Genomic DNA, 24,447 nt, shown 5'->3' on the forward strand with positions numbered 1-24,447 from the left:
AAAGTACTACTAAATATGCTATTTATCTTGAGACACTGATCATCTCAAATCAGGTTTTAGATTTGTGGAGTTAATTTTTCTATTACTTCTTAAACTATGATGGATATAATTTATTATGCAAAAATAAATTACAGTAAAATAAATGAAGTAGGCTAATACAAAAAAGGCTCGTAATTCAGCACAACACACGAATAGATGTGTGTGGAACTAAGCTATCTCTTTAAAAGAAAGTGCTCACTCAACTGTTCCTACAGTTATCAGTTTCTCATTCGTAACACCAGTAAGCCAGTTTTAAATGTGGAGATGGCGGTGTGGTTTGTGGATTTACATTAGGAACTCAACGTTTGCATTATCACCGCTAGAGGGTCTTATTTATTCATTTATTTTTATTATACTTTAAACAACTGATACATGACAATAGAGCAAACAATATAATGCCAGGCTGATAGAAAGTAAATAATAACAACAGTACAATAAATAAATAAATTTAACAGTAAAAATAAACATTTAGCTTTTTCCCTGTACTAGCTCTGCTGCCGCTGAGTCACGTCTGTGATAAAAGAGGGGACACGTGACGTCAGAGTCGACAACATTAAAAATATAACTAAAAACAAAATAGTTTAGGGATTTTCTCTAAAATGTGTTAATAAATGATCATGCTATTTTTATATGTGTTTACATGGTGTCCACGCTCTGAGTGTACAATCTTATAAGACACCGTGTGTTAGAGAGAGAACTGGAATAAACCTGTTTTACCCGGTAGGTTCCCATCATGCTTCACGTGCACGAGATTTGCTTCACCCACAGCTTTTGCAGGCGCGCGCACGCACACTCGTGCTTTTAGTTGTTAAAGAACACGTCTTGTGATGATTGTCAAATTTTTTAAAATCCGATGTTTTCTCCACTGTAGCTCATAAAAAAAACTGCTGTTGTTCATCACTAAAACTCGTTTAGAAATAATGGTTTTCATAATACGGTCAATGATATCGCAGCTAAATTATATGACTCGGTGCTGTGATATGTTGATTCTTCATACATATTATCTGTAGGTGAGTGAATGTTTTCTGTGCAAACACAGGTGAGATTTGAGAAGTGGAGTGCGCGTGCACGACTACAACAGCAGACAGCTCTCGCGCCCGCGCTCAAATACCGGCTTCAGCCGGTGTAAAATCTGCCAAGCTTCAGTGAAAGGAAACCAATAGAGAGAGCTGCTGGATAATACGTGATCCAGCTTCAATATCGGTATTAATGAATTGTTAATGAAGTCAAACATAAACTAGGTAGCGATATATTTTTGAACGGGATCCTTTGCCCGTGACTCGGTGAAGACTCACGCTCTCTCGTGACCGCGGATGCAGAAAGCAGAAGTGATGTACTTGTACTCTACTTGACACTTCAACACAGAAGACAGCCAGCGCTGTTGGCTTTTGTTTTCTTTCAATAACTCGTTGTCAATTCTTCTTCAACGGTTCGGTAAGTTAAACAGTTTATCTTCTCAAAATAACGTTATATTATATTTGAACTTTTTGATAATGCACGCTGTAACGTTAGTCATGTCACGTTATATGTTTGTTTAAGTTATTAAAAAATATAAACATTATCCTAGAGTGTGTGTGACGGTAGTTTACTCTTCTCTGGTATTTAAGTCGCTTTTGCGTACAGTAACTATGATGGACTTCAAATATAGAGCGCGTTGGCTGTACCGGCAAATGTTCAGATGTGGTTTAGACGTCACAGTCTTGCGACAGCGAGTCTGTGGACTGATAAAACTGTCTCCGGTCATTGTCCGAACAATGCTAGTGTCAAGTCTTCATACTCTTTATGTGAAGGTAGTTAACGTCAACTACAAATGTACCATAATTATATAGGCTTTAAGTTATGAACAATACCAGTGTCAAGTATCCCATATACTTTTCTCCTTCTCATGCTGCTCTGTTGAACCAAAAAAATAAGATAATTTAAACAATGTGCATAGCACCTTTTTGTTCTAAACAACTGGACCACATTGGCTTTAACTGTTTTAACTGTTTGTACAGGGAAATAAAATTCAGTTCAGAAAATTTACTCAGAGGTTGAAGGGTCGAAATAACCAGTTTTTAGAGTTAACTTTTATAGAATAAAATAAATATTTAACCCAAAATATTAACATCAAACACATACTAGTAAATAAAAAAACTTAGAAAAATATATAGCGACCTTCTTGCTGTAAGGCAAACGTGCTGTATATAAATTATATATATATATATATATATATATATATATATATATATATATATATATACACACACACATATATATATATATATATATGTACTCACTAAATATATATATGTGTGTGTGTGTGTGTGTGTATAGGTATATTGGGTAGGCTAAATTGTCCGGAGTGTGTGTGTGTGTGAATGAGAGATGAGAGTGTATGAGTGTTTCCCAATGATGGGTTGCAGCCGGAAGGGCATCTGCTGTGTAAAACATATGCTGGGTAAGTTGCCGGTTTATTCCACTGTGGCGACCCCTGATTAATAAAGAGACTAAGCCAAAAAGAAGATGAATGAATGAATATATAAAATTGAAGTCAGAATTTTTAGCCCGCCTAAATTAATAGCCCCCTTGTTTATTTCCCCCTCAATTCCTGTTTAACAGAGAGAGATTTTTTTTTCAACACATTTCTAAACACAGTGTTAATAATTCATTTCTAATAACTGATTTATTTAATCTTTGCCATGATGACGGTAAATAATATTTGACTAGATATTTTTAAAGACACGTCTATACATCTTAAAGTGACATTTAAAGGCTTAACTAGGTTAAATAGGGTAAATAGGCAGGTGAGGGTGATCAGGTATAACGATGGTTTGTTCTGTAGACTATCGGAAAAGTATATAGCTTAAAGGAGCTAATAATTTTGTCCTTAAAATGGTGTTTAAAAAACGTAAAACTGCTTTAATTCTACCCGAAATAAAACAAATTAGACTTTCTCCAGAAGAAAAAAATGTCATCAAACATACTGTGAAAATTTCCTTGCTCTGTTAAACATCATTTGGGAAAAAATTAGTTAAAAAAACTTCATAGGGGGGCTAATAATTCTGACTTCAACTGTATGTTCAAATTTTTCAATTTGACTAAAGTTAGCTCTGACATTTCTACTGTCCCAACTGCAGTTACATAATCATTTATGCATTATGAACATGCAACACCTTGAAAGTAAATAATCCATCAGGCAGGGCAGATTAAAGACAAGGGCAGCCTGCTGTCGAGCTGACAAAAGCACACCCTCAGAGCCAGTGTGGAACTGCAGCATCGCATCTGAAACTCTCTGTTCTCTTGCTCTGCTCGTATTTTCAGAAACATCAGTGTCCATCATGTCCAGCCTGAAGGGCTGCATGAGCCCCAATGTGTACTCTGAGGTGCCAGATGGAGGCTGGGGCTGGATGGTGGCTGCTGCCTTCTTCTTTGTGGAGGTTTTCACCTACGGCATCATCAAGACTTTTGGAATCTTCCTCCAGGACCTCATGACAGAATTTCATGAAACCAACAGCAGAGTTTCTTGGGCCGTGTCCATCTGCGTCTTTGTTATGGCCTTCACAGGTAAATCAGTCTAGACATTGTTTACACTATACAAATGCTGTTTACTCTAACAGAGAGCAGTATGAGAGTAAAATTCCTCAGTATAAGATTAGGAAATGTTATCTGGTAAAGACATCTGCTGCCTTCTTCAATTTTGCATTATTTTAATAAGTTTTTAGGGCAACACTTTAGAATAGTGGTCCAAAGATGAATGCATTTACTAACATTAAGTATGAATAATCTTGTCAAGCATTTTGCTAATCATAGTTCAACATTTACTAAAAAATGTAAAAAAAAAAAAGTCAAATGTAAACACCAACTAAAGCATTATTATTAAAATCCAAATTTGTGCTTGTTAGCATTAGATTAATAAACACCATAATAAATGTATTACTAATAGTGTATTAATGTTAGTAAATACATTAACTAATACACCATTATTTTAAAGTGTTGTGGTTTTATTAAAGCCCTTGTTTACTATTTTAAGTTTGTTCCACCATTTTTAATATGGGTTTTATGTAACACTGAACACAACTTTAAAGCTACATCACACACAAAGCTCAGTTTTAGTTCAAGGAAGTCGATAAAGAACTAGGTCATTATAAAAAGCCAGGGCATATCCCAAAAGAAGCGGGTACAGACTGTGAAATTAAGAGCTGTGTCATCAGATGTGTGATTGTTCTGTATATCTCTCAGGGCTTAAAGAGACAGGCCTCCCAAAAAGAAACTCATCCTCTCTCTCTCTCTATATATATATATATATATAAGAGTGCATTGGTGCAATAATGATAGAAAAATCATGACAATAGCCACAATACAATACAATAGCCAGTAGGTGGCGACAAGTTCTTCACTCAATTATTCATTAATTCAAGTGATTTGTTCAAAATGTCTGATTCTTTTAGAAATAAAAGTAGTGACTATTTTTATAAATGCATCGTTGAATAATTGAATTGATTCATTCAAGAAGAAAACTGCATTGTTGCTCTGAGACGCACAAATGTACTGATGCTTTTAAAATGTGCAGAAAACAGCAGCTATAACCTGTCAGATGGCCTTCATAACTGCTTACTTTCATCATATCATTTGTGCTGAGAGTGAGCGATGCCCTATTTAGCACATGTGCTGACTTTTGCTGTGTAAGGACTGCCGGCTGACTGGGAAATCTCTCTCTGTTTGGCCAGCGACAAAGCAGCCCCAGCGTTTCATGACTCAATGGATGGATTCAGCTTTTTCCAGCTGACAGGGCTTCAAAAGATCATTCTTGTTTAAACAGAGGCAGTCAGTTACTGAAAAGTAATTACCTAGAGCTAAAATTGGTATCGATACCGTCTTCATGTCGTTTGGAGAAACAAAACCACTAGAAATGTATAATTTAAGACTGTTCTGAAAAGGAAGTGACAAGATTTACTTAGTTTTGAGCTGTAAGGCTGCACACGTATATTATGAGTGATATTAGGATAAGTGATTGTGATTGGCACCCTCTTTCCCGCCAGCTCCTCTTTCTACGCTGCTGAGTAACCGTTTCGGCCATCGGCCTGTGGTCATGGTTGGTGGATTCCTGATCAGCCTGGGCACAATCACAACAGCCCTCACTCAGTCCATCGATGAGATGTACATCACCATGGGCATTGTTGCAGGTATACAATGCTTAAATGTGTATTACATGTGTTGCATGTCCCATAACAAAACATGTAAGATAACTGGAGCTGAATTTATTCTGTCTTTTAAGTAATATTTTCACTTTCACTTTTCCACTTTCACTTCTTCACATTGTATTTTCACATTCAAATTATTTGACCAGTGCAAGATTTAACAAAGTATTTTTTCCACTTTTTTGCGTTACTTTTCACATTACATTTTTTACATTATAAAAACGACTAGCGCTGTTTTTATTCAAATATAGAAAGAGATTTTCCGTACTTTACATGATGTAATTCATTTTCTTTCTTTAGTTTGAAAACAAAGTTTGGAGTACCTAAGTTCATATATGTATAATTCTGATTGAATATCATTAGAATAAATTTAATTATATAGACCTTTTTCTTGGAACGCAAAATTACCCATTATGCTTTGCGTGTATGCGCAAGGAGAATGCGAAGAACTTCCGGTCGGCAGCTGATGCGTGTAAACAGTCACATTTGGACAGCTTTGAAACGATAGTTTTAGTCTATTTTACCTGCTTTTATCCTCTTTGAACTAAAACTGTTGTCCATCAGCACCATCTCCTGGACTGATCATTTAAAGAAATGCAATCTAATAGTATGGAAAACAGCTGCTGTGAGGCGTTTTCCACTCGTTGTCAGACGGCATCTTCTGCAGTTTAAATGAAGCCTTGTCATCGCTAAAGTCAACATTTTCTCTTTATTTCAAATATATAACCAGCCCAAACAAATGTAATTCACCAAAATGTTTGACACACAAAACAAGCCTGTACTGTGCCACTGACACACTGATTTAATAACTGTGACAAAGTGAAAATATAGGCTACTGTCATTTCGAAATGACAGAAAAACACAAACCGCGGTAAAAACAACACACAAAATAAAACACAAACGGCTCGCGATTAGAATGAACAGCAAATCAGCCAGCAGAGTATCAATAACAGACTTTTATTGGTCATTTTTGTAAATTGCACGACTTTCATAAGTTACCTAATAAGTTTCATGCCAGTACTCTGGTTTGCGCTCTCTCTCTCTCTCTCTCTCTCTCTCGAGCTAACAGCTGACAGGCCGGGAACGCACACACACACTGTATTTCTGACGGCAGACACGTGAACTAGGAGAACGTTTATCTCCTATTTCTGACGCGCTTGAACCACATGTGACAGATTATACTGGCTTTAACAGACACATTTCTAAGTTGTGTGTCACAAAAACACTCTGTTATCCATTAAAAACGTTATTGAAACCCATTTTCGGAGCGCAAATTACTAATTGTTCACGCTGTAAACGGAAGTTTTTAGCATTCTACCGTAAGACGCTGGTCGCTATGGCGCCCTCCATGTAGCAGCCATGAAAAAGGTCTATAGAACATTTTAATGTGGTCGTGTCACTGGCCCATAAACTTTTCTTGCTTGTTTTCAAACTATTTCATATTTATTTTCATATTTATTTAAATAAATAACAAAAAAAATAATAACCTAAATAAATATCCAGTAATATCTGCTTACTGATAGACCATAAATTATATAAAAAAAACTCACATTGGCACCAACAGCATAGTCGGTGATATGTTTTGTAGATGTGCTGTGGGTGTCATGAATTCGAGTCCCAACTTGTGGACCTTACCCAATCTCAATGTCTTGCTCTCTTTCTCTAACTTCACTTCCCATCAATATAAAGTGTCCTATTATAATAAAGTCCCAAATTAAATCATAAAAAATACAAAGCTTCACTCCTATTGATAGACTTTAACACTTTACATGATCAGTCCACACTGATTCGCTCTTCTATTTACTGTGGATGTGCTGGTCTCTCAGTTAAACTGACACTCAATACTGACCACATAATCAAATCTCAACGGATACACTGCTAGCTATCTCCAATTATCCACCACGTCCTGCCCTCTACCATTAGTTGGTGCTAATCTCACCAATCTTTGTTTCTCCTTGTCTCTTTGTCTCTTTTAAATGCAGTTTTCTTTCAGCCCTCTGTCCTGTTTGTCCGATGGAAGAGGGCGGTGATTGAGCCCCTCAGACTGACCTGAGTCCTTGTTTTGAAGGGACCAGTGGCTGTCATCATCCCTCTTTGCTGTTTATTTACAGGCCTGGGCTATTGTCTGACCTTCCTGCCAACCGTCACCATCCTGTCGCAGTATTTCAGCAAGCGCCGCTCGCTCGTCACCTCTATAGCCTCCACAGGAGAGTGTTTCTCCATGCTCGCCTTCGCACCAGGTATAAATATGTCATTTCACCTTTCAGAGATTACACCTAATATTCTGCCCCACACTCTTTATCCACCAGAATAGAATATTTTATAATGTTTGGAAAAGATAAAGATAAAACACACTTGTAAAATCGGAACAATAGATGTAATTGACCATGCACCTATATATATCCATTGTTTTTGACCTACAACCAAAGTACACTACATGGAAACTAAGTGAAGTTTCATAAACTAATTTCAAGAGGAGCACGTGATATGATTGTGCACTGCTGGCCACTCATCCGTAATCAGTAATAATCCAATCAGAATGATCCTAGCTTAATATAAATGGATCACTTTCTCCTCATTGCACTATCTTCGTTTTGGAAGAATCCCCCCTTCCACCCCATCTCCTCCTTTTTCTCCCCTTCTAAAGGGGGAGCGATCGAGACCTACCTGATCTCGGTTCTCCTGATATGCCTCTAGACCGGGCGGGAGCCCTGGGCTCAAATATCTCCGAGCTCAGGGTTCTCTCCCGGGACAGCATGCCAAACCTGCTATAAGTGCCAAGCATATCTAAGTAGGAACTCTTGAAACCCAAGTTTATTTAATGACCACAGTTTTAAGGAACAAGTTAAAAAAGAAATTAGTGCCTATCTGCAATTTAATGAGGATGTTGAGGTCTTACCTACTATTTTATGGAATACCCTGAAGGCCATCCTGAGAGGTAAACTTGTAGCAATATCTTCTTACAAGAGAAAAATGAGAAATAAAATGTTAGATGACCTACATACTAAAGGGGTTAGAAAAAAAAGACACAAAGTGAGCTTAGCTCAAGACATATTAGATGAAATTAAGAAAACTAGAGGCAAAATTAATGATTTGGCTACACAAGAAGTAATGAAGAATTTAATGTTCTTGAAACAGAGCTACTACGATCTACTGCTATAAAAATGTTGGCTTGGAAACTGAACAAAACAGCAAAAAACACAATGCACAGAATTAGAAGCCCAAAAACCAAAAATAAAAAGCAACAAACAAAATAAAAATTGAGAATGTTTTTAAAGAGTTATAAAACCCTATATTCTAGAGTTCCAGGGACGTGACTCAAACTGACACCGAATTGCCCACATTAATTTTAACAATGTTTCAGCAATTTTTGGTCTGAACAACTGGACCACATTGATTTTAATTGTAAATGTTGAGACATTTTTGAAATGCTGTCTTGTCATATGTTGCTCATATTAGTGAAATTATTAAAAACAAAGTAAAATTAACACTTGTCAAAAATGCCCAAAGTTGCAGTCTAACTAAATTGAGCATGCAAAATTCTTTCAAATGTTTTACTAAAAGAGGCAGGATGTCGCCACAGTGCTAAAATAAGCGATTCCTCCATGTTTTAAATTTCTGTACCGCAAGGTCAAAGTTTTGATCGTCTACTTGCCTCAAGCATTCATGTGACGTGAATTTACAGTTCAGTTCTCCAAACTTTACTTTTGCTACGTTATGTAATATGAGAAATATTTGGACAAGTTTGTTTCTGGTCTGACACATTTATGTGAATAGAAGTCAATGGAATGAAAAGTCTAGTGACCGCAGCAGTTCAGTTTGAGTCAAAATCGGTGTGATGTGAAATTGAATTACTTGTCAGTTGTTTGGTAATTCTTACAGTGTCTAAAAAAATAATAGTTTAGCACAATTATCACCTTGCAAAGACTACAGTCTGTTTGTCATAAAAAAATGTGAACTGTTGCAATGTGATGCTCTGATCAGGGTGTCCGCGGTGTCTTAAAAAATATTAAAAGTTGAAAAACCAATTAAGAAAAATAGAAAATGAAAGCCATTAAAAGGTATTAAAATGTCTTAATTGTGTTTTTACGAGGTCTTAAATTTTGTTGAAGCGTTGTCCAATCTGTTTGACTCCAAAGAAGCATAAATATATTTATTTTCCTTCTAATATTAACAACGGTGTTCTCAATTCACTTGATTGGTTTGGACCTGGGCGCGTCCGGCCAGGCTCCTCGGTCCAGGTGATGTCATGTAATTTGTGACAAACGCAGGAAGGTGATGTGGTGCTCCCCACATGTAGCGAAACCATGGAGTGAAACAGACAAAATGGGGAAATATAAGTTTGCGTACTCCTGGTTGGAGAAAGACGAGTTTAAAGAATGGCCGAGGCTTGTCATTGAAAACAACCATGTCATTTATTCATTCAAGCTTTGTTTCTTCCACGCGAAATCTGTTGCGTGGTTGTGCTTTATTGATTTAACTACAACTGTTTATTAACAACTGTTTATTAAGTTAAAGTTTGATAGTGATTAGAATTTGAAGTGGGGATGGGGCCTTAAAATATTCTGAGAACATCTTAAAAACGTCTTAAAAAGGTATTGAAATGACCTTTAGGATTCCTGCATATACCCTGTCTGATAAACGCTGCTCCACACAAACTATCTCTGCAAGTGCTCTGAGTTTGAGTAGCTTATAACAAGCATTTTAAAATGCAACACAGCCTGGGTTTATAAATCAGTCAACTAAATAGCAGCTTTCCAAATAAAAAGTTAAAACTACTCTATGGTTGGCCCTTTATAGATTTAATCACAGTAAAAATATCAGTCCTGCAATTTTAGCGTTATTCAATTTTACAAAATAAAAGTTTTGCTAGGCATAATGTCAGTTTTAAGTCCTTGCCATACTGGTTTTGAACGTTATGTAGCTAAATTATTAATTTTCTTTATTGTTGCTGTTGAACTCTTTATAAGCAGAATATATATATATATATATATGTGTGTAACTTGATAATATAACAAGATTTGATAATCAAATATATATAGTCATAGAGTTCTTGGCACGACTACAACTTATTAGGGGGTCAAGCGCGAAGCGCTGAAACCCTATTGTTTTTGTTAAGATTTTTATTATTATTATTATTATTATTATTATTATTATTCTGCCGAAGTCACTATTGCCCAGACCAAACCGTAAGGCCGAGAGAGCTGAAACTTGGCCAGATCGTAGTACCCCGGTACACTACGTTCTGGCCAAAGATCAGCCAAATCAGACCATAGGTGGCGCTATGGCGCCAAAAACCCACTTTTTGGACATTTTTGCCCGCTATACGTTCACCGTTTGTCGTAGACTCAAAAACTTTACATTTTTTCAATCCTTGGGTTAGCCCCAACAAAAGTGTACAGCTGAACTTTTTGCTCTACGACGCACCGTTTTCCCGCTACATCGCGATTTGTCCGAAACCTACTTTTGCGAACTAGTCCTAGGTTTTTCACTCAATCTAAACCAAACCAGCTCTCGAATGTTCTCTGGACACTGAATATCAATAATTATCAAAAAAAAGTTGACATTTTTATTCTCACGCGAAACAGTGCTCAACAATGTTCGATGCTAATTGAAGCTAAATGCTAATTGGAGCTATAACTTTTGAACGAAATGAGATATCATCACCAAACTTGGTACACACATGCATAAGCTCCATTTGAGGTGACAGTGCAAAACCTGCAGACTTTGGCCACATGGTGGCGCTATAAACCTAAAAAAACATAAAAATTAGTCTAACCTTACAGCCACTAGTCCAATCAGCTTGAAATTTGGCATGCAGTGTCTTTGACCAAGTTGTCATAACATACTATAAGGACATTGGCATATCTCAAAAAACATGGCCGCCATTGGCCAATTAAAATTGAGCAGCCATTTAACAAGGTTAACGATAAGTGATCAAAACGAAACTCGCTGGGCATGTTCGACTCACGGTCCTAGAGGTCTGTAAGAATTTTGAAAGAAATCGGCCACTAGGGGGCGATTTTACGTATTTTTAGTGAGTAATGGGTTGTGTATCACACAACCTTTAGCGCAACCACACAAAATACATATCATATGATAGGCCTGCTCATACCGAACAGTTTGACACTCAAACCACTGCTGTCACTTACACCGTTCGTTAAATATTCATCCATATAGGAAAATCCTACTTTTGCGAACTAGTCCCTGGTTTTAAGTTCAATCGCGACGAAACCAGTGTTGTTAGAATCTCTGGACTGAGTAGATCAATAATTATCAAAAAAAAGTTGAACTTTTCACTTTGGCTAGCTGTAACAGGCTAATTTACAAAAGGGGCGTGTCCACACGAACCTACATGCCTGTAAACCAATAAGGAAAGCCCAAAACATCACAGAAATTGGTGAGCACATGTGGCGTATCAACGAGATGAAACTTGCAAAATTTTGTGAAGATCAAACCATAGGTGGCGCTATAATAGCAAAAATAGTCTTTAAATAATGCTAAATCGCTTAAAAATAAAGTAAATTTGCTTCATTTACATACTATTTCACAAAAAACACTCAATCAACAAATCATATGATAGGTCTTCTCATACTAAACAGTTTGAGACTAAAACCACTGCTGTTACTCAAACTGTTCATTAAAAAACCATCAATATAATTAAAACCTACTTTTGCGAACTAGTCCCTGGTTTTTAACTCAATCGCAACGAAACCAGTGTTGTATGAACCTCTGGACTGAGTAGATCAATAATTATCAAAAAAAGGTTGAACTTTCCATTTTAGATAGCTGTAATTGGCTCATTAACAAAAGGGGCGTGTCTACACGAACCTACATGCCCGTAAACCAATAAGGAAAACCGAAAACATCACAGAAATTGGTGAGCAGATGTGGCATATCAATGTGAATAAACATGCAAAATCTTGTGGAGATTGGGAAATAGGTGGCGCTATATTAGTGGAAATGGTTCTAAAAACATGCTAAAATGGCTTAAACATGAAGTAAATGTGCTTTATTTACACACTTATCACTGAAATGATTTATAAGTTTTTTTTTTTTTGTCCATCTTGGATGTTTAAAGGTCTCAAAAACACATTTTCAATATTCTATCATTTTAGCCACTATAACACAGACTTTTAACTGTCACCTACCATTTCTAACCACTAGATGTCACAACAAGACCACGTATTTATTGTTCATAACATTTGCATACCTTTGTTGTTTTACATTTTTTGAGTTTAAAGTCAGGGAAATTGCATTTAGGATCAATCTGAATCATATTTTGACCTGATGTAAACACTGTTATGCATTAAACATCTAATTTGGTCCCAGTTAACCTCTTCATAATAATTCTAATATGTAAAACTGGTTCTATGATTAAACACATTGTTTTAAAACATTTGTAAAGAAAATCACAACTGTGGCTTCTAGATGGCAGTAACAGACCACTTATTGTTTATTTTACTGCTCTATAGCAAAGAATGTAATGTAATGTAATGCATTCTGAATCCCAAACTGACATGGCATGAACACAGTTAATCCATTTAAGATCAAATTTAGTTAAAGCTTGTCACACTTTTTACTCTGTAGATTTTTAATTATTTTAATAAAATACAAATTTTTCATTTTATATAGTTAGAACATGCTCAATTATAGAAGGGATATGTTTATGCACACCTAAATGGCTGTAATCACATAAATAAATTACACTGTGGCCACTAGATGGCAGTAGGAGATCATTAATAGCTTATTCACTGCTCTTTTGTCATTTTTATTAAGAAGAGCTAAAATAGCCATAACTCATGAAGGAATTAAAATATCTTCACCAAACTTGTTACACATATGCAAGAGGTCAGTCTAAGGTCATAGCATAAAACACGTAGACATTGGCCACATGATGGCGCTATACATTGTAAAATCACTGTATCTGAGTAACCATTTATCTGATTAACTTAAAATTTGACATGTCGTGTCTTTGTCTAAGGTGTCATGACTCGATCTACACATTATATCATAGGGCTGCTTATAATGGTCACTTTGACATAAAAGCGGTCACTCGAAATGTTCATAAAAAATTTGTCAATATGTAAAAACTGAAATTGCTTTTCTGGAATGTTTTATCAAACATTTGTTAGCTCAATCTATAAACTCTAACGCTCCAATCGTATATTTCGTTGTCGAATAAACTACTTACAGGCGTCCTAACTGCTATATGACCTTACCCTGCTAAACTGCTTGACCCCCGTTAATTGCTGCTTGCAGCTATATTTTAGTTTGTTTTTGACATATTGAAAAGTGGGTCTTTCTATAATGCATTTGTTTTGATTTCCCCCTGCAGCCATGAATGCCCTGAAGGAGCAGATCGGCTGGCGTTACTGCTTGATGGTGATTGGGGTCCTGCAGGCCTCCATTATTGTCTGCGGGGCTCTACTAAAGCCAATCGTCATCAAACCCAAACCTGCCACCCAGGAGGCGTCCACATCCCCCCTTAAAGTCCTCGACTCCAAATACGACGCAGAGAATGAATTCACATGCACCTCCTTTGACTCGGTGGACTCCGGTGTCCAGTCCATCTCTTCCTCACAGGTCAACCTGGCCAAAGAGCAGCAGAAGAAAGAGGAGGAAGGAGAATCGCCAGAGACGCCTCTGAAACAGAAGCAGGAGGACTCCAGTGTGTCCAGAACCAAACTTTTGGACTTCTCTGTGCTCAGAGATGCCAGCTTTAACTGCTATGCACTGTTTGGTCTGTTCGCAACACTGGGCTTCTTCGCACCACAGATCTACATCATTCAGCTGAGTGTAAGTCGAGGAGTATCTCAGAAAAGCGCCACCTACATGCTGTCCGCTATGGCCGTGGCTGAGATTGGGGGTCGTTTGTCCATGGGCTGGGTCCTCAATCGCAAGCCCATACGCAAAATCTACATCCTGCTGATCTGCACAGTGCTGCTGTGTCCGGTGCTGGTGGTCTTCACCTTCGTCTCAGAGTTTTGGGGGCTCATGTCCTGTTCTTGTTTGTACGGGTTCCTGCTGGGCACCGTGGCCTCCAGTCACATCCCCATGCTGGCTGAAGATGACGTGATCGGGATTCAGAGAATGTCATCGGCTGTCGGCGTTTATGTCTGCATTCAGAGCTTCGCAGGACTCGCAGGTCCACCTCTAGGAGGTACAAAATGCTTCTGTAATTACAGACAAAGTCCCTTTAAGTCAAGTTATTTCACTCGGCCGCCATCTTTGAAATGCTCTTGGTCGATGCTCGGGCATTCTGTTTGAATAGGGAAACATCAAATTCTCCAAAACTGCTTGCCAAGATTACGATTACATTACATAGTATGAATAACCAATCAAATTAAACAACAACTGTGTCTTTCTAAATGTTCGTATCACACAAATTCGGCAGAAACTAAAGTCTAGTCCAAGCCCCTCCCCCTGATAATTGTCATTCTATAGCGATCGCTGATTGGCTCCTGTACTAGAAGCCGGGGCTTCATTCGCCATATTGACTGTTACACTTTTCCCCTTTCAAAAGTAAACGAGTGACACGTCTTGTGCATTTAATAGTCTTTGTTACAGACCAATCAAAACACCTTAGCAACCACATTGCAACCAATTAGAAGGGGGATTTTTCAATAGATGACTAATTTTTGCATTGAGAGGCACCTTTTTTGAATGATTTACTAACGACTGCAATCGCTTTGTGTGCTGCCTCACGTTTTTGCCATTGCGCACTGTGCGCTCGCAGTTGAAAAAAGTCAACTCTGAGCAGAAAAAGCGTTGAGTCAGTCGCATTTGTTTCTTTCTCCAATCAAATGAAAACAAAGGAGTTTCTGGTGAGGCAACAGCAGTGTTTGTGTTGTCAAGACAACTACAGAGACTTTTGAAGATGGAGGAGAGACTTGTGGTTGCACAATATCACAATAGTATTAATTATTAAAATTCTAATAAATAACAACAGCAACACTCAGCGCATGATACACAGCTGATTCAGTTGTCTAGCGACAAAGAGTGCACAGCACTTCTTTTTAATTTGTAAACAAAAAGGCGTTGCGGCACATCTCGCATTTTTGGAAAATAAAAACACGTTCGGTGTGATCAGCCCTTAAGTATGGCCTTTTTTTTGATAGGACAATAATCGGACTGAAAGCGAAGTGAGTGTACCGGTGTAGGGTCGGGAAATGTCCTCGAGCCAGGATTCTCAGGACACCCTGAAACACCACCCCACCATATGTCTGCACACTAACCACTAGGCTATTTTGCCGATATGATGGTCCAATTTTGAGGGATTCTCTACAAAAACATAAGGGTACTAATAGATTTTCATGCATAAAAAGAAAGGTATAATATTTGAGAGAAATAAAAATGTTTAGCAAATAAATGATATTAAACACATATTTTATATCAAATATAACAATTAATATTAGATTAATAATATCAGACATTTAATATTGCCAATGCTATTTAAGTTAAATTGTTAGAGGAAACTATTTTAAAATAAAAACAAAGTTGTGAAAAACCACCAGTGTGAATTTACCCGCTTAAACTTTTAAGTTAAAATGTTTAAAACAACTTTAAAAAATAATGATCTATTTTTGAGTGACCTCATACAAAATATAAAAGTCACGACATATTTTCATGAATATAAAATGCTTTGTGACAATTCTATAAAAAGTTGTAAAAAAAAAAAATTATTAATTAACTAACATTAATTTATAAAAAAAAAAAATATATATATATATATATATATATATATATATATTATAATTAAATGAAGCAGGATTAAAATTCTAAATATTAAATTCACAATATTAAATGTACATTAAACTAATGCCATTATGCTAATGTTAAAGCACTTGTTTAGAAGTTTATCACAGTCATCACTGTTATTTGCTTTAATATTATCTTGTTCTGTGAAAGTAAAAAAGCTAACTGATGATCTTCTGTTTCAGGTTTTCTGGTAGACCAGACTAATAATTATGGATCTGCCTTTTACTCCTGTGCGGCTGGGATGGGAGTCGGTGCTCTGTTTCTAGGACTGGTGCGTCCAGCGAAAACAGGCCTCTGCTTTGGGAAGAGGAAGAGAAACGACCAGCAAAGTGCAGACAGAGACGCTTCTTCACAGGGCAGTGATGACTGCCCTGCTGACTTTGTAGAAATGGACATGGAGACTGACAACAGTCCCGCAAAGAGCAAACCATGGCCAGTATGAATATAGGATCACCTGTTATCCTTCACTTGAACCATCAGATCCAAAGGCTGCCAACCACACTCCCCATCCCAACAGGGCGAAATCCTCACAAATCAAACCTTACGTCAATTAAAGTAGTTTAATCATTCTTCAACAGCACTTATGCTGAACATCCAGTCGTAACATCCAGAATACGTTTACATCTCTTTTTACTACTCGTTATTTATTGAAGATTCAAAGCTCCTCGTTTACCAAAGTCTCCAGCCTTTTCTATTTATTTTATTGTTTTAAATCGAGCACAAACCATCAAAATACTCTCAGCTTTACTATTTAAAGAAGAAACCTCACGCTGTTTTGCTGCTAACATTGAGGCCATGATGTGTATTTCGGTTTCAAAAGCCTCATTCAGAGTTGAAGATGAGACTCCATCGAGCGGTCTCTCCAGGGTCTCTTCTTTAATTATTAACTAGTTTTTGCAGATGGAAACCAAAGTCAAGATGCAGGATGTTTTCGACCAAAACACATTCCTGCATGAGACTTTACAGAGGGAAAGTCTTCCATCAAGAGAAACTGATGTTAAATGAAAGGTTTCCGTCCTCAGATGTACAGTAGGTTATCTAGTGTTTCCAATGGCTACAGAATGTCCTGTTACTGCTGTCGTTTGGAGTGAGCCGTCGGTGCCTTGCAGAATCACGAAAAGCTTGTGACTTGAAGGAAGAAACTACTACAGGGGCTGTTCACTCAGAACACAGTCTGGCAGTGTTTATTTTGACGAAGCATTTAAAATATATGACACTCGGGTGGAAAATGTTGGGAAATGGAATAAGTCTATATAGAAAACCATTTAGAAATAACACAAAAGAAGATAAGTCCCTAAAAGGTGAATCTTTAACAATGTGGCATAGGATTTGAAATGAATGCCGCCTTATAGTAAAGAAAAAAGCAACTGAAATTCTGGATGGGAGGCCAAACAAATTCCTCTGCACAACAAAATGAAACTATTATAGCTCTTGTGATAGAAGTGGAATCTGAAATTCAGTTTTACACTAAAGCCTTAAAACCAATCACAAACAATTTTGTTTAGCAGGGCGTTGGGAGTTTTGTAGATCTCCCGCTAACAAATTAGCAGTTTCAGTTTTTGCGTATATTGCTCTGAATTAACATCGTGGACCAACATGATTGCAACACGTGGTTTCTCCTATTGTTTTTACGTCAGGTTTATTGATAAACTAATTTCGAGAGAATCACGTGCTTATGATTGAACACAGCTGTTCATGCATTAGCCAATTCATGATCCACCAATCAGACGATTTATAAGTCACTATAAATACCCTAAGTTCCATATCACAGCCATTTTTGTTTGAGGAATTCCCTCGTCCACCCATTACACCTTTCCTAGAGCTAGTTCCTTTCCTAATGGTTAGCACTGTTGCCTCACAGCAAGAACGTCACTGGTTCTGGTCCTTACCAAGCCAGCCAACATTTCTGTGCGGAGTTTACACATTTTCCCCATGCTCACATGGGTTTTCCCCACCTGTTTCCTCCAGAGACCAAAAAAATGCAACCTAAGTTAATTGACTAATCCAATTCGGCACCATAGACATGCTCCTAGTAAGTAGTTTTATCTTAAGAGCAATCACTATCTGTGCATTAGCAACTACAGGAGGAGAGTTCTCGAGATCTGCCTGAGCTCAAACTCCCTTCTTGCCTTGCAAACGTGAGGGAGCCCCGGGCTCGAGGATCTTATGAGCTTGGGGCTCTCTCCTGGGACAGCATGCCAAACAAGCTTTATAATTAATCATCAGCTAAGTTTGAACTCTTGAAATGAATTGTACTCATCGAGATCAAAAATCATCACGATATCAAGAGCAACAAAATCATTGTTTTTTTTAATTGATGACTTTTTGTCACACTAATGAATGACTTTTTATTCCTTAAGTAATAAATAACTTGCACTCCGTTCTTAAACTAAGTTTTAGTACGAGTTTCTAGTATTCCGATTCTAGTTAAGTATTTGACAAAAGACAATTTCAGTAACAATATAAAAAAAATCTTTTAGAGTTTAAGAGTTAAAAAAAAAAACCTGGACATCATTCCAGAAAGCAGACACTGCCGCTTAATGGGAAAACCAGTTTCAGATCCTGATGCAGTACAATAGACAGTGGAAGAGCCAATCATAAGCATATCCTTAGAATGAAAAAGAAGAATAGGGAATAAAACAAAGCAACAATATAGCATAATAATGTCTGGAGAATTGACAAAGATATCCGTTTAGTGCATGTTACAAGCAGTGTTGTGAAAAGGCTGGCACTAAAAATGGTAAGTGGTGACAATGTATTTCTAAACAACAGTCAGTCACAAAAACACAACAGCAGAGGGTGTTCTCTGAGAATCAGCCCCTAATTTCCTGCAAAGATGGTGAAGTGGTGTTTATTCGTCTCTAACACTGGCTGTTTAATGCTGCTCAGGTGGCATGAATGCATTTACACAGCAGCTAAAATGGTATACTTAACAGTCTGGATATTATGCAGCAGTCTCTGAATTATGAGCATGCAGAGAGCAGCATTAATCTGACTGTGTGAAGATGGCTGAAGATAAAAACAATAGACTGTAGGATTGTTCTGTTAAACACTACATCAATGGCTGAAGAATGGAGGGTTTGATAAAAACAAGACACAGATCGAGCAACGAAATATATGCGCAAGAGATGAGCCTGTGGGTAAATTCTGTAAGAAAAAAGTAGCACTTACTTTTTGACTTGAACTCTTATGGACCTCCTATAATGTTCTGTAAGCATGTTTCATTTGTCATATTTAAACGGTTTATTTTGTACTTTTAATGATAAGACACTGTGTGTGTTTTTTCCCTTTGATTTATATTATTTGTGATGTACTATAGACTCTGCCTGAGACATGCTGCACTTCTGAATAATGCATTGAGAGAATGTTTAAATGTAGAATAAACTCAGTGATTATTTGTATAACCCGGTTGTCCTCTTGATTTAGATTTATTGAGGTCATTTGACTGTGGAGTAGTGCTGAGTCATCAGAACAGAAGCCTCTCCCTCAACTCACTGCAGTGCAACGTGTGCTGCAGTTAAGCAAGCAGTGGGAACAGTCCCAAGATAAAAAGCTCAGTTAAAGACTACACTACCTGACTAAAGTCTTGTTGTCGTCTATCCAAACTTTAGGAACAACTGATAATAACTTGACTTCTAGCTGATCGTTTGGCATCAGAAGTGGCTTATAAGAAAGGCAAAGGCCTCTAGATTATGCTTAGTCTACCAAAATAAATTATGATCATGCCTTGATTTTTTTATTATTTAATTAGGTCAGTAAGGTCTGACTTTACTTAGACAAAGGTCTGGTCACTGTGCACAAAAAATCATGGTGCAGTGGAAAAAGAATTAATATTATGTCTGACTTCCATGAGCCTGGAGGACTGCACCCACACATCTCTGCAACAACCCAAATCACTTATTAATAAAGTCATCTGGAATGGCAAAGAAAGCATTCCTCCAGGACTCCCAGAGTTCATCAAGATTCTTTGGATTCATCTTCAATGCCTCCTCCATCTTACCCCACACATGCTCAATAATGTTAGTATCTGGTGACTGGGCTGGCCAATCTTGGAGCACCTTTACCTACTTAGCTTTCAGGGAGCGCTATCCTGCTGAATAATTTGCCCTCTCCTCTGATTTGTAATGTAATGGGCAGCACAAATGTCTTGATACATCAGGCTGTTGATGTTGCCATCCATTCTGAAGATCTCTCACACGCCCCCACGCTGAATGTCACCCAGGCACGTGCACACATAGGGCTCAACCTGTGCAGTGCACATGGCCTTTTTAGTCTGGGATAGGAAGTGCCCTTCCAAAATTATCAAAAGTGCCCCAGCGACACATCCCCCCCCCCCTTCAGTAGACAACACAGCTGATCAGAACGCGCGCAACAACACCCCTCTTCTGTATGTGCGCGACAACAACACCCCCCCCCCCCCTTTGGACACTCTCTGCACGGGCCTGATGTCACCCCAAACCATGATTTTTCCTTCACCAAACTTGACTGATTTCTGTGAGAGTCTAGGGTCCATGCAGGTTACAGTGGCATGTGTGATGACTGGGATGCAGTTCAACAGATGATTCATCTGAAAAGTCGTCCTTCTGCCACTTTTCCAAATGATCAGCTAGAAGTCAAATTATTATATGTTGCTCTTACAACCTAGATCGACAGCAAGACTTTTGTAAAGCAGTGCAGATTACTGTCACTAAACTATTGTTTAGATGGTGTACTTAGCTACACTGGTCACAAAATAGATGCTATTTAGGACACTTATGCACAAACAGGACTCAAAACGTACATCTTGCCTCATCTGCCAATTACTGCTGACTGCACCATACTTAAAGTTTTAGGGATAGTTCACCATAACAATTTAAATTTTAAAGCAGACCATTGACTTTTATAGTAGGAATAACAAATACTATAGAAGTCAATAACTACTGGTTTCCAACATTTTTCAAAATAAGTTTTTGAAAAATATATGTGTGAAAAAAGCATGGTTTATCGATGAACTATCCCTTTAATACTTGACTGGTCTAAACTCCATGCACAGTAAAAAAGAAATGACACAAAGTTCTGACCTGTGAAGTTTCATATTAGTTCATTTTCATTTATATAATGATAATTATATTATGTAAAAAATAAGTTAATAATAAAAAACTGACGTGTTTTGATCAATTAAGTAAACCTACAATTAATATCTAATTAATTCTGCATTTTGGCACTGTTTTTAGCCATGTAAATTAGTGCATTAAACTCTGGCTAATTTTGGCGCAACACTACAACCTAGTGTTCACAATGTGGAACTGCACTCAAGTAAACCCTTTAAGTGATTGTAAATAATGAAACAAGCTGCAGTATTTCTAAAACACAGCTATTCCAACCCACAACACAACAACAACAGAATCTAAATGGCAGTTTTTGCAAAAATGATTTTATTGAGCCAATGATGAAGACTGAAGAAGCATGGGTTAGACTGTACAAGCAGATCTAATTTCCAACACGAAGCACAAGAATCTCAAAATCTTTAGTCTGAATTACTTTGATATGAGGACTCCAAAGCATCCGCATTAATCAAAATTCAAAAACCTAAGTAAAAAACAAACCAAAAAAAGGACCAGAAATGGCATCAAACTGGAGGCACTAGCAGATCAGTGACAGGCAACATTCCCGACTTGCATAAATCAATACTCCATTCGATTATTTGGGCAAAACCCACAAATATTATCAAAATCAACCACCTCTGATTAGAATCACATTGTGGAGAAAGCTACAGTAAGAACCATCATCAAGAATCCTTACAGGAAGAGCAGAGAAAATGAAGGTCAATCCCGACAAAGACTACGCTGATCTTACAGATATACAGCTGGAGTAGTGTATCGACCTGCAGCCACAGCCTTCCTTTAAACAGGTCAACTGTAAGAAGCGCGACAGAAAGGCATCGGTGTGGAGAGTGTGCGTGTGTGTGTGTGTGTGTGTGACGGCAGCAATGGTGACTTTTTGCACCGCGCTGACAGCCAGTGACGTCATTAGCACAAGCACTTGGGTTGGCAGAAGCTTTAGACCGATGTTTACCACTGCGGTAAGTACGTAACACTTGTTTAAAAAGATCTGGAAGGCATAATACAACATTTTAAGACTCCGCTTGCCAAATAAGGCAGCAAATACTAGAGGCGGACACTCTTTGTATTTTAAACGGTGCTACAAATAAGTAAAAAAAAATCCTGTGCGGTTTGTAGAGTGAAAGTCGAATGCCAAGATGCGTCTTTGCTGGCAGTGAATGGCACTAGGAGACACAGGACACTCAGTGCAGTGTGAAGACGTAATACTTGCTTTTCACAAGCCTCCTGGGACTTCAGCCAGGGGCGTAAGGCAGAATACGATGCCAGACAAAGAGTGCACATCTGAGTGTGTAGACGATGTATAGAGGGCACCATTCAGCGCCAACCAGCCCACCAAAAAAAAAAAAAAAAAAAAAAAAACTGCGCAGAATTGTGGGCAGGGAGTCAGTATCTCTGGATTTGAGGGTGCACAGTGGGCAAAAAAAGAAAAAGCTATACATTTCAGTGTAGGTTACATACGGGTTAGAGATTATTTACACAAAAATATTTACTACAACAGTAGTATTGAGGGCAGAAATGGCACTATACAAAGTAGCTATACACAACCTTTGAGGGAACGACAGGGTTCACACAGTAAGATCCATCCCTTTGTTCGAATTATTGGTACCTTAAACGTGTGGCACTTGTGAATACAGGCGCTTTTGTTAGTAGGGTTTAACCGAAGAGTCGGAATAGTTTGGTTTGTGGACTTAAAAAGAATTTAAAACAAAGCAAATAAATAAAAAACACCTTCTTTTGTTCCCTGATGGAGGAAGAAGTTCTTCCAGACTCTCGCTAGGGTAAGGCAGAGAAGGGCATCTGCAGGCCAGCAAGGAAATCGGATTTCCAGCCACTGATGGAGAGCTACAGTTAGTGGATGTTCTCGACGGCGCCTGAAGAGTTACGCTAAAGTGGTCTACGTTCAGCCCTGAGTTTATGCCGTGTGCACACTGGATCTATCAGCTCGCCTAGCATGGCTAACCACAGTAGAGGTTCAGTTTATCAACAAGTGGTATGAATCGTGAGCGTTATCCATCAGCAGAGGAAAATCAGAGTGTAAACGTTCTGAAACATAACTTAAGTTTGTTGGTAAATATATTCATATCTATATATATATATATATAAAAAAACAACAACTGAATCCTAAAATTTTTGTACAAATGATTAGACATCTACAAGTTAAAAACACCAATCAAAAAGGGGTAAAAATGAAGGCCAGGTAGGACATGGACAGAAAGGCTCAGAACATGGTTCCTGTTAAAAGGTTAAAACAGCATTTGCATCTCATCTTGCTATTTGGTCAGTAATACAAGGCTCAAAGGTAACAGATGCTAGGATCTCTTCCTGCTTTTGTCCTCTATTCGAGGGAGCGTTTGGCACCTTCAGGCAGAGGGTGGCGCTCAATGACATGTACAGCTTCTCTGGCAGGACACTCACGTGTGAGTGGACGAGCGCACTCTCTTCTCTAGACCTGCTTTTTAAGAGAAAAACTACCTGCCGTCCCATGCTCATGACAGAAGGCTAGGGCTTCTTCTTCCTCGCACGAAAGCCAGTCAGAGCTATTGAGAAAGGTTACTGTGCGGAGTACAAACATCTGAGCAGAAGAGGGTTATTTTTGGAGTGATCTGAAAGGAAACGGTTGGACTGGCATCACTGCAGCATGAGCTGTTTGAGGTTGTCATGCAAGATGGTGTCCTTGACGTCACGGAAGACCAGGCGAATGTTCTCCGTGTTAATGGCGGTGGTGAAATGGTGGTAGAGGGGCTTCTGCTGCTGGTCTCGGCGCTTGTTTCGGAAACACTCCACCAGGAAGTTCTTCACGTCCCCCAGGCACCATGGATCATCTGTGAACTCGGGGAAATAGTCCTGGATGGACACTGATTTGACCTTCTCCTCCAGCAAGTCCGTCTTGTTGAGGAACAGGATGATGGAAACGTTGTTGAAGACGCGGTTGTTGACTATGGTCTCGAAGATGTTGAGCGACTCCATGAGACGGTTGGTCTGCCGGTCCTCCATCAGCACCTGGTCATACTCGCTGGACGAGACCAGGAAGAGGATGGAAGTGACGCTTTCGAAGCACTCAAACCACCGACGGCGCTCCGACCTCTGCCCGCCGACGTCCACCATCTTAAAGGGCACGTTCTTGATCTCAAAGTCGTACTCATGAATGCCTTTGGTGGGCTTACGTGCCAGCAGAATGTCTTGCTGCGTTGGTAAGTAGTCCTGTAGAGACACAGAGGTTCCATTACTTATTTATCAGAGATGATGTGAGGGAAAAAAACCCAAAATTCAAAGCAACATTTAAGAATGAAACAGATATTACTCTCATGATAAAGGACTGTTGTGTGAAGCTTCTAAATAAAGATGGAGGGTTTTAAAACAGGTAC

General features: G+C 38.2%; 2 protein-coding genes across 3 annotated transcripts in view; one reads left to right on the forward strand and one right to left on the reverse strand.

Annotated features, from left to right (window-relative positions):
* Positions 1-775: 775 nt before the first annotated feature.
* Positions 776-19,384, forward strand: slc16a6b (solute carrier family 16 member 6b). Of its 2 annotated transcripts, none has more exon segments than NM_001365238.1 (6): positions 776-1,473; positions 3,343-3,585; positions 5,061-5,204; positions 7,331-7,459; positions 13,558-14,382; positions 16,163-19,384. In NM_001365238.1, coding segments are annotated over 5 exon segments (1,584 nt in total). In that variant the 5' UTR covers positions 776-1,473; positions 3,343-3,359; the 3' UTR covers positions 16,423-19,384.
* Positions 19,385-23,292: 3,908 nt separating this feature from the next.
* Positions 23,293-24,447, reverse strand: part of gna13b (guanine nucleotide binding protein (G protein), alpha 13b) — a 32,049-nt gene continuing 30,894 nt past the window's right edge. The window contains 1 exon segment of the mRNA NM_001013263.2: positions 23,293-24,283. Within this exon segment, the coding sequence (NP_001013281.2) occupies positions 23,711-24,283 (573 nt within the window). The 3' untranslated portion in view covers positions 23,293-23,710.

The sequence above is a fragment of the Danio rerio genome, chromosome 3, assembly GCF_052040795.2.
Source record: "Danio rerio strain M-AB ecotype USA chromosome 3, GRCz13ab, whole genome shotgun sequence".
Lineage (NCBI taxonomy): Eukaryota > Metazoa > Chordata > Actinopteri > Cypriniformes > Danionidae > Danio > Danio rerio.

Bases quoted from the DNA above. Each gene is read 5' to 3' on its own strand.
- slc16a6b (XM_087242944.1), top strand. The intron at 14,383-16,162 runs GTACAAAATGCT...CTTCTGTTTCAG, and splicing joins CGCAGGTCCACCTCTAGGAG to GTTTTCTGGTAGACCAGACT.